Source organism: Aristolochia californica, unplaced genomic scaffold (genome assembly GCF_029961685.1).
Source record: "Aristolochia californica isolate CCGP_79_NKW_82.1479 unplaced genomic scaffold, dmAriCali1.0.hap1 SCAF_4, whole genome shotgun sequence".
Taxonomy (NCBI): Eukaryota; Viridiplantae; Streptophyta; class Magnoliopsida; order Piperales; family Aristolochiaceae; genus Aristolochia; species Aristolochia californica.
In genome coordinates, this window is record NW_027182103.1 from 45,329,740 (window position 1) to 45,340,853 (window position 11,114).

General features: G+C 42.2%; 1 protein-coding gene across 3 annotated transcripts; it reads right to left on the reverse strand.

Annotated features, from left to right (window-relative positions):
* Positions 1-312: 312 nt before the first annotated feature.
* On the reverse strand, positions 313-4,704 carry LOC137963689 (nuclear intron maturase 1, mitochondrial). Of its 3 annotated transcripts, none has more exons than XM_068810855.1 (3): positions 1,780-4,704; positions 1,387-1,648; positions 313-1,276 (listed from the first exon to the last, which is right to left on the reverse strand). In XM_068810855.1, the coding sequence occupies exon 1, from the start codon at positions 4,423-4,425 to the stop codon at positions 2,344-2,346; it is 2,082 nt and encodes a 693-aa protein (XP_068666956.1). In that variant the 5' UTR covers positions 4,426-4,704; the 3' UTR covers positions 313-1,276; positions 1,387-1,648; positions 1,780-2,343. The 3 variants fall into 3 exon arrangements, with proteins under 3 accessions (XP_068666956.1, XP_068666957.1, XP_068666955.1); XM_068810856.1 differs by having other exon boundaries at positions 313-735; positions 1,194-1,276; positions 1,387-4,704; XM_068810854.1 differs by having other exon boundaries at positions 1,387-4,704.
* Positions 4,705-11,114: the final 6,410 nt, after the last annotated feature.

The window sequence follows — 11,114 nt, forward strand, 5'->3', positions numbered from 1 at the left end:
TAAGATCAACAGCTCTAGTGGCAACCATGACAGCACTACTCAATTTTGGTCCTTTTTTTTTCTGAAGTGTAATTTTAGTCCTTAGGTGTAGTATTTATAGCCATGGAGGGAACTGGTCAGATACTTCTGGTTAGAGACAAATAGCTTAATGAGTGATGACCTTGGTCAGGAAAAGAAAATATATACTAGGTTACCGTTCTGTTCTTTCTTATAATCTTCTAAACACTGAAAACCAGTGGAAGGTCAAAAACTGAATTACATTCAAACAAACAAAAGAAATTTAGTCTACAGCCAAATATGTCGGATCCACTTTGAAATGAAAATCCTTAAAAATATAATTTTCTGCAAAAATGGGAGCTGTTATATTCTTTTTAAGAAAATGGGATAATATGTTATAAGACAGAAAGAGAAATTAGACATAAATACCCCTAAATACATAGGTGGAAGACCCACGCTAAGAAACCATTAACCTTTATGCATATCCCTTCCCTCTACTCTTCTCTTCCTCATCTCAAAAACACAAACACCAAGCGTCACCACTAACAGCAGAGGCAAGGAACAGATCCTTGATCAGAACTGAAACAGGTTTGCTGAGGTCATGATGGGTTAGTTCATCTATGCCAAATTCCAAGGCTTCATGAAGCAATTGTATTCCTGAGGAATTTGAGGCTCAATGCCAGGGACACCATTCCCACATATGCAGTTAACAATCTCATTAAGAGACTCGGTCTGTTGCTTAATTCCATCATTTGAGTCATTAAGACAGAATATGAATAAAAAATGGAAAGTAGGTCTCAGAATCAAATAACGCTTTAAATGAAAAAAAATGCACCTGGCTCTACAAACATCAATAAGGAGTAGCATACAAGGACAATAGAAAACTAAGGAGTGCATTAGTATAATATAGTTATATATTTTTTGTTTATCATAATTTTATAGGAAATAGACAAATAAAAAGAACTATTGCTAAACCGGCCATCACTGTTTCACAGGAAATCACCTTAAAAGAAACAAGAATTCTAAATTCATTTTTCTTCAACATAGGAACAAGATGGTCTATAATTAGAAAAGTCTTGCAAACTGTTTCCGTAAATCCAGTTTACTTCTACCGTTAAGAAGTTGATCATGGCATCCATATCTTGAAATTATGAGCGCAGACATATGCACAATCATGGAAAAGAATGAATCAATACCTGTAATAATATAGTCAAGCTTTCAATAAGTTTGAATATCCAACAACAGCTCTTCCAGGAAGTATAACCACCAAGACCAAGAGCTGAAGAGACAAATGGGCATAAAATCACTATTTGGTCAGACAATAATCATAAATCAGAGATTAAAACCATTGTACAGAGGAGAGAGAGAGAGAGAGAGAGAGATTCATACTAGTCTGACAGCGAGATGGCTGGAGGTTGAAAACTGCAAGATCCAAGGGCACACAGATGATGGGACCTGATAGACTTAGGAATGAAGCCCAACAGTTTTCCATCCTCTTGCATGGAAAACTCTGGATGGAAAATCAATGTAATTTCCAGGTAGATATATATTTCCAGAAATAAGAGGAAACTAATGGTCTGTGGAAAACCTGGAAACAAATCTCAAGCAGTTCATGGAAAAGGGACTATCATGATCCTTGGAAATAAGAAACCTGGATGTTCGCAATTGTAAATGAAGTAAGCAAAAAAGCTATCAAAATCACTCCCACGAAGAGAATACTGCAGACTGAAAACCTGTCAATAAACTAATCAAACTGCTAAAGGGAGCTGCAGTGAATTTTACCTCATCCTTGGACCTGACTCTAAGCACACTGGTTCCAAAATCATGTGACAGCATACCATATGTTTGTCCATGTATACAGCATGAGCAAGGACATGCAGTTATCTCTTCCAATGGATGCCAAGAATCTTAGTCTGGTCAGGAACTGACAAGTATCTTAAACACAGTCACAGATAGCACCTTCATACAGGCCAGTTCATTCATAAATGCACCACGGGAAAATAGTCATCCTTTAACATGTGTGGGATGACAATACTCATTCTCTACAGAATCCAAAGAAGTATGTAGAAGGATCAAATCACTGAAGGCCATATGGCAAAAACAAAGTCCTCGTATAACCTATTGCTTCCCACAATAACAATCTACAAACAAGTTGGTTAACATGATGAAATGGGGCTTGAGAGTTAAAATTCCAAACATTCACATATCACAACTTTGCAGGAAATAAAACCCCATACTCCTTACAGATGGTTAGGCAGCACATATCATCAACTGAGAAGCAATGTTCTTCTATATCAACAAAAAATCAGGAGCAATTTTGACGCAGTTAATTAGAACACTAGCTGTTTATATCCTCTTTTCATTCCCACTCTCATTCAACCTTTTCAGCTGTTTTACATAGGTGTAGGGGCGACCTCCTCGGACACCATGGACCTTATAATCCCATACAATTTTTGTTAGCTCGTCCTGAGGTATACACAAGCCTTCTCGCTTCACCTCCTTGAGCAATTCACAGAAGAATTTAGGGTCCTGCAATCTAATGTACTCCTGCAGTATTCTTTCATGATCTGGAATCCAGTTCCTAGGAAATGGGGTATAATCACAAGATGGTATGGATGACATATGAGAGAATTGTACACCTTCAATAGCATCAACAAGCCCCATTCTCAAAAGATCTGAAAACTCGGGTGTATGATTTCTACTACTTTCCCTTAATGGATTTCTAAGATCACGAGAAGCAATCTTGTATACTTTGGCACGGGACTTTAATCTATACCTAGCAGCATAGAGTTTAGCCAGAGAGCTTCGAATCACATAAGCACAAAGTCCTAAAACTTTCTTGCGATTATCAGCATACCTATACCAGTCCGCCATTGTCTCAAGAAACTTATTCATTTGTGCATTTGTATGGGCCTGTCCTGAGTAAAGCATTGGAGTACAGGGAAGTGGCTCTGGGTCTTTATCACCCTTAACGAGCTTAAGCCGCCTAAATTGTTTAATGCATTGCTGTAAGCTAGCAGTGACTGACAGTACGGTCCCGACACCTTTCTCATTCACGATTTTCCCACCTGTACCTGTATACCGCAATGTGGCCCTAATCACTCTCCGTGAAATTATATGATCCAAGAACTGAATCCCTCTACTGACATGCTCAATCTGTACTTTTGTATTGTCTAAACGTGACCCATACTTCCTTTCACAAAATTCAATTAACTCTTTCATAATAGCAACTGCATCCTCTCGAGGCCCACGTATTCCAATCAAAATGTGCCCACCATACCGAATGTAGTCCAATTTCCGTGTCTTCTCCCGTCCACTGGCAGGCACAAACTCTGGCCAGGATGGGTTGTGGCACCCATCTGTAATTGATTCTTTCCAAATAGAATCGAGCTTGGATGGGCAAAAGAACTCAACAATCTTGTCTTCCATCCACTGATCCAACTCATTAAGATACACATTAGCTAGCAATGGACTCAACATCCCGGAATGACCATAAGAAGGAAGAACTGCAGCTTCCTCGGGGGCAAAATCGAAGAAAGTCCTCAACCAATAGGGGTCAGGTTTAGGTTCATTTTCCTTGAGTATTTTCTTCCTACTACCTTTTTTCTTCTTCTTCTTCTTTCCCTTCTCCTTCTCTAGAGATTGAACTTTAACTGGAGTTTTGACGGCTGATTTGATCAGAGTAAGTACTTTCTTATCTGAAATCCTCTTTTCAAAACAACCCATTAGAACACTAGCATCAAGACTCTCGAGAATTCCTGTTAAGTCTCCTTTCAAGAACCACAAATAACCAGCAAAATTACTTCGTAGGGTGCGTATAACCGTGTGGGCGTTCCTTCCCGGACGAAAGGCATGGGAGCGAGAGGAAAATTGGGCCTCGAAGACAGGTTCGACGATGGAAAGGAGAACTTCCTGAACGACACGGTCCTGGAAGAGGGGATCATTGGATTCGAGAAGCGCCTGGAACTTACGCATGGAGAGTTTGGTAATGGGTTTGTCATTGGGAGAGTGGAGGAGTTGGTTGGCGCGCTGCCCCCACTGGAATCGATTAGAGAGGACGGCAGACTGGAGGGAGAGTAGGGACTGAAGCACTGGGAGGTGGATAGCGTTGCGAGGAGGGAAGGAGGAGGTGAAATGTGCACAAGTACGCTGGTAGGCCAAGATCCAGAGATCGAATTTGGAGAGAAAGCCGGTAAGATTGGAGAAGGGCTTTTGAGGTTGAGAGAAGGATTTGAACCAGATACCAGAGAGAGCTTCAATAGGGTCGTCCTTCATGAGAGAGTAAGGATCATCTTTTTGTACCAATGGCCGGAGACTTTGAAGGTGGTCCACTTGGGGAAGGATTGAGTTAGAAGTGACTGGTCTGAAGAAGAAAAAGTGCGTATGCAAAGGCAATAGCTGGAATTTAAAGGGTTTCAAGAAGAGCATTCTGTTGTTTTTTCGCTCCGTTTCCGTTCCAATGCCGTAGTTGGGCTTAAACTAGATGGTGCCGATGGAAACTCGGACACCAGAAGGAAGCGGAGATTGCAGCAAAGGCGAGAGTTGGGCTTTAGTCAGATTAAAGCACGATCTAAGAAGAATGTTCAGTATAAAGTTACACACCTTGAAGATGGATCGCTGAGGAAGTTCGGCTTTTTTGTATGCAATATCTTTCATCAAATAAGGAGATTTCGACATGCTCTCTCTATGAGGTAGGGTGTCACTCAATCCAATTACCCGCTCTTCGGAGTGCTTGTCTTGTCTGCGAGGATATAAAAGTGGGACGAGCATGAGGGAGCCTACCGAGTCAACCCTTAGGTTTTTGTTTCGACGGATTCGTTTTGATTTCAGTTTTTGAAATAGGGACTCGGGAGAAAGGTTGGGCATCGGGTCGGGTTAAAGGGGGAAGTGAATCGAACCCGCTCGACCTGAAAATCCAGAGTTTGGGTTGAGGGAAAACCTAATGTGGTTTGGGTTAAGAGTTAGGGGAAAACCCGGGGTGTTTCTCGCTCCTCACTCAAATATTCTATTGACCTTTTCATATTAAAATAGTAATATATCATGTCCCTTCCGTCAGATTTTTCGATTACATTCAAGGGAAAAACGATAACAAAAAGAAGATCGAGATGACGGCACTGGTTATGAGTCAAGTCGCCCCAAGCGACTGACCCTTCTGCGCCGCCTCCTCCGTCGGCAGTTTCTCTGTCCCGGCGAAGAACCAACCCAACCCAACGCCGCCGAAAAATCTCCACGTCGAGAAATGGGGTTCCATGTACGCGGCTGTGAGACAATTCACTGGAATCGTCGACGGCCGCTGTGGACAGAGCCACCTCCGGCGACGCCACAGTTATCTACACCGCTCGAGTTCAACAACAGGGTTAATGAGATATGGATGATGTTCGATGAGGAAGATCTTCACTCGTGAGAGTCGTAGATTCATGGATTATATCATGCCTGTGCACCCACTGTAGGCTAGTCATGATTTTTGCACTTAATGACCTTTCAATGGTTAGTAATTTCCCAGAAAATAAGAGATTACATGTTAAGTTTTCTGCTTAATTCATGCAAGAAAAGAGTGGGAAGTGGGAGCTGTCCTTGCTTCAACTAAGACTTGTGTCAAAGGTAGAGCTATCTTTGGAAGAAGAAAGCTCTTGGACGTTGGTCTCTTTAAATATGGAAAAAGTGCAATTTCATATCCTTAAGTTTAGGAATATTTTACTTGCAATATAATTATGTCTCTCTCATTATAATGACAAAAACAGAGGGGTCCCATATTTAGAACTCAGAACATTGCTTCATTTTCTTAAAAGTATCTAAATAACAAATCTGCTGAAGCCTTTTCAACCTTTAGTTTGCAATTGTAGGCTCTCTGATTGCTTCAAAGTTTTGATGGGTTCTACTTTTGTGGGACTGAATCTGCCGCAGGTGCCATTAGATGAATAAAATACTATCATTCTGCTGAGATTAGGCTTTTAATTTAGAATGTTAATTGCCGAGGGAGGAGCCTACGTTTGGATTTGAATAAGTAGTGGATCGTGGCTCGCCACAATAATGCCATCTCCCAGCATTCTCTGCACGTTTCAGCCTTGGAGGCTGGAGCAGAGGAAGAAATATCAGATATTCTATTGCTGAAGTCCATCAAAAGGGTAGAAGTTGCTGTTGGTCTTTCACAGAACAAGTTTTATCCTCAATTGAAGAGTTAAGTTAGAGGAGCCTCCCTTGCTGAGCTTATGATTTCCAGGAAGTTTTCTATCTGATGCAGTAATTCTCATCTGATTAAAAACGTAGATCCCTAAGATTGTACAAAGAAGACGCATCGTTCAGGGAGCCATATGCATGCATGGAGTGTACGCTACGAAGATCTTCAGAGCCACGGTTTTGAGATCCTTCGAACGATGCAAAATCACATGCGTCCTTGTTCAAGGAAGAAAAGGGTGTAAGGAATAGCAAAGGTCATGCACAGTTAGAGACATGAAAGTGAAAGATGCAGAAGCTGAATAAAGAAGGGCTTGATTTCAGAACATGGAGCACATAAAGATGTCTCCCCTTTTTTTCCTTCGCCGCATCATTAATGGCTATCTTTACAAATATTTATAATGAATAATTGGAATTGAAAGGGAGATGCCTTTAGGAGTGCGACGACAAGGAAAAAAAGAAATATCATATCAGTAGCAGTATATCAAAATTCAAACAGGGTAGCTTTATTCAGAGCACAATCTCAGTTATTATCCACAGCTTACAAAAACAAAAAATTGGCTTTACAAAATCAAAGCTATTCTCTAATTTTCAGCACATCAGAAATAACTGTAAAATTTCAGATCATATTCTCTTTCAAGTTTCATCACCAACCCGATTCAAGAAAAGACGGAGAGAACAGAAAAACCTGTAAAATTACAATCCCATTTTTGCTTTCTCATTTTTCTTCTACCGGAAACAAGATATCTCCAAAAAGAAGACAGGAGGATAACCAGAAAAGAGATTCAAGAAGCTTAATTGGGTCTACGGATTAGTGGCGGATTCATCGCAATAGAAGTTGATCGAGTCAGGGAAGCTGTTGTGGCACGAGGATGAACCGGAAGGAGGGACGTAACCTTTCGGCAGCATGGCCGAGAAGGGTCTTGATCCCCAGTAGTCGGTCTTCTTCCTCCTCCTGTTCTTCGCGACGCCTTCATTCAACACATACGGCTTGACGTTCTTGATCTTGAAAACTTGGTATTGAATCGGCGCAAGTGGAGGAACATTGCCGTGGATTCTTTGAGAAGGAGAGGGAGAAAGCAAGGAGGAGAAAACTAGAAAGAAGAGCAAGGTCGAGACGCCCAGGAAGTGGCAGAAACCCATGAGAGATAGGTTTTAGGTGGAGATGCATCTGCATTAAGAGTTTAAGCAGGGTAGAAGAAAGAAGAGGAAACGTATCGTGGATCTCGTAGGCGTTATTCGTACATACTGCTGCACACGGTGTTAAGTCTTGTATGCAGCTTGAAAGGGTGGTCAAAAGATATCAAGAAAACATTCCTCCTTTTTTCTTTCTCTATGCGTTATTATTTTGAGTAATTATTGTTATTCCTTTTCTATAAGTCGGTTTTTTTAAGGTTCTCTTTCTCGGGGTCCTATATCAGAGCCTTTCCTGTACTCGATGAGCCCTTTATCCTTCTTTTGACCTTCCAAAGAGGAGCACTTGTCTCCATTTTTGTTCAGGTTCTCCGTTTCCTTCCTTCTCTCAGTTCAAGGCGCGACGCAACGAGACGTTTTATTATTATGAAAGACAGGTGCGTGACAATTCATTTGCTTTTGATGGGTGATGAGACTGAAGCGCAAGAAGACGTGGGTCGCACAATACAGATCGATCGAAATAAAAACAATTTTATGCGGCCACAGCTTAATCATCATCTGATCCAATTCCAACGTCGTCTCCCCTTTCCGCCGATGGTTAAGAATCATATAATGCAAGATTGTAGAGACGAACTATACTCGAATCACGTTCAGGTTTCTACTTCATCGCTACTCACCCGTAATTACAGCAACTACAGAGTAAGTAACGGCATCGGCTATAATTAGTGCGGTCTTACTTTAAATCGACGGACCATGTTTTGGAATCCAGCTCTCTTTTTTTCTTCTAATCGATTGTTTTGAAGAGCAAAGCAGAGTGAGGTTTCTGCAAAGGAGGGTAAAAAGAAGCTTAGTGATGGACTGATGGGGTCGCACTCCCTAGTACTGAATCATTCAGGGCAGGGCCCCATGATTTGAAAAAAGCATATTTATCAAGAATCCAAATCATGCGCTCGTGAATTGAATTGTCTCCAAGTTTGATTAAAGTTTGATGAGAAAAGCATAGCATAATCCAACAACAAAACAACAGAACCAGACGGAGCTTCAAGATACTGCCATGGACATCCCCATTAAATTCGCTCAAAAGTAAGCTCCAGAAGAGCACCCTGTTGAAAATATGCAAATGGGCATTCACTTTATAATTGAAGAAAGGTTTGGAAGGGATGGATACGTTGAAGAGGGTTGGTGGTTTATAATTGGTGGCTGATGGGGACTTCTCATCCCTGTGGGCTGAGGGAAGTTCCTTTCGTCTTTCTCCTCGTGCATGCCATACTGGTTTGATCAAATTTCAATCATCGGAGAACCACTTCTCCATCAATGAACCAGAACCCGTCTTCTGTTCAAGCTGGGACCAACAGTGTCGATGACGACCATGAACGTGAAGGGAGCATTCAGTCACTCTCAAGTCTCAAATGCCCAATGATGAATGCAATGCCGTGTTCCGTTAAGAGACCCGCCAACTCGCATGCAAGCTGGAGATTGTGACTAATGATTTCACTGGGCCATAATACGAATGATTCCTATCGGATCAGACTTTCTTCACATTTCAGCCTGAGACGAATTGATCAGGATCGGTAATTCCTATATAAGTTCGCATATATAATTCAAATATGAATATTAAATCCTATAATTCTGAATATAGCCATATGAATTCAAATCTGACGAACAATTAAGGTTACACTGTTAATATGTTTCCATCAATTGTCTGCTTGTTACAGGTTCCAGACGCTGATGTTTTCTTATTCTGATAACTATGGTTGACGCTTGAAAGTCATGGAATTCAGCTCAGAGGTCACAGAAAAATCGACAATTGTCGTTGGAGAGTCAACGATTGAATCGAGTGGTGGACCAGGCCATGCTTTCCAACTGTTCTTTATCCCTTCTCCTTCTTCGTCCCAAGCCATCATTTTCATCTTTTTGATCACTTTCTCTTTGCTCCCACCTTAGCGAACTCCCCATGTTATGAACACTTACCATGGCCTTTCGGTTTCTTATCTATACGCTCCCAGAAGAAAGAAAAAAGCTATAACTTGCGACAGATCGAGGCAAGAGTGACCTTCTCCTTTCTTTACTGGACCACAACTCTATGACGCACGGACCTACCCACCTTTTTACCCAGATTGGTAGAGACTGATCGAATCCAGCATGATAGCTGGAGCTCACTACCATGTATTATCATCTCCTCCGTGAAGTGGGATTCTGGGCCTAACGCGTTAGAAGAGCGCCCGAGAAACTTCGCAAAAGACGGTTATTCTTACCCACTTTTTTTTAAGCGACGGAGAAGAAAACAAAAGGCGGAGCCGGTGCCGGAGAGGGGATTGGTGGATGGCCCCGCCTCTCGTGCGCTTGCATCGACCGGTGGCTGCAACTTGACGCGAGCCACGACGTGACCCATCCGTCGCTTTCTGGTTCCCTCTTCCCGACGACGTCACCGCCATTCAGTGGTGATAATGGTTGTGTATGTTAGTTTATGCATCTAGTCAGCCGAACCAAAAGGGCTCGTTTCCAACTTGTGATTAATGTCTGGTCGTAGTCACCCAAAAACAAACAAAACAACGAATTTCTCCGGTCATCGCTGTGGGACTTTTTGGTCATTTTTGCGGCTGTTCAGAGGCTCTTCCGCTCCATTTATGTTCTGCGGTTCGATGTGGAGTGTTTTTGCTCTGGCCATTGTGGGTCTTCGGCAGATCGTTTTGCTTTTCGTTTTTTAACACCATCTTCTCCTTTAAATAGAGCTGCAATTTTCTGTTGGTTCATCATAATATCCCTTCCCGGTGTTCCGGGTAATACCCTCCGAGCTGGCTAGTTTTAAGTCTTGAACTATTATTCCCGATTGATCTTCAATTCTTCATTGTTTATAGACAAGACGATTAAGATCAGCCCATCTGCAATGCATTTGCATTCTTCTCCTTGTCGACGGCTCGTTGCTTTGGGTGCCGCCCTCGGCTAGCGAGTGGTGGTTGCATCCTTGGCTCCTGGCAGCTCTTTCAGCGGCTGTCCAAACCCGGGTCTTTGGTCACGGTTCAGGCTCCCTTAGATAGCACAACAAGGCCAGGAACAGAAAGGCAGAACGACAGGCCAACCTGTTTGCCGCTCTTGCCTCTTCTCTAGGCAGCACATCCATGGTTGCCGGAGCAGTTTACTAACGTTTTGCATGGCAGATGCAGGTCTGTTTTTGGCCCGACATACTACTAATCTTTCGGAACTAGTACGTAGATTCTTGGCGCCTTTGTCGAAAAATAATTTCATATCAAACAAGTACGTATAGTACGTGTGTCTTATACTGGAGTGGTTTATGTATGCTAATTGTGTGAGAGATTCCCTGGGAGATGTTGGGGACTTTCTCTCTGGCGGTTGGTGCCACGGTACGCGATAGAAACCCACCACGGCAGTTTCTTCTGAGCTGATTTCTACTGCCTTTTTGACGAACGACGTGTTCGTTATCATCTACTGCTTCCTGGCCATATCTCTCATGGCGTATGGCTTCTTCAACAAGGACCTCTTTCTAAGTCTCTTCTTCATCGTTTACTGCGATCAGTGCCGCCTGAGATTGTGTTTATACATAAAAATGTTTTAACTTTCAGGGTCCTTTCTGGACTCGCTCCTGCTTGTAAAAAGACTGCTGTAGCTTCAAATATTATTCGATAAAACTGCAGGAATTAGAAGATGTCGGAGGATAACAAGAGCTGGAGAGAGAGATGAAGGCTGAAAACGTAAGCAGCATGAAGTCCACCAATTTATCTGAGGGCCATGTTTGCGAAGATTCTCTTCTTTGGAAACTTCTTTTGTTAGTTGCCCAACAATTCAAAACA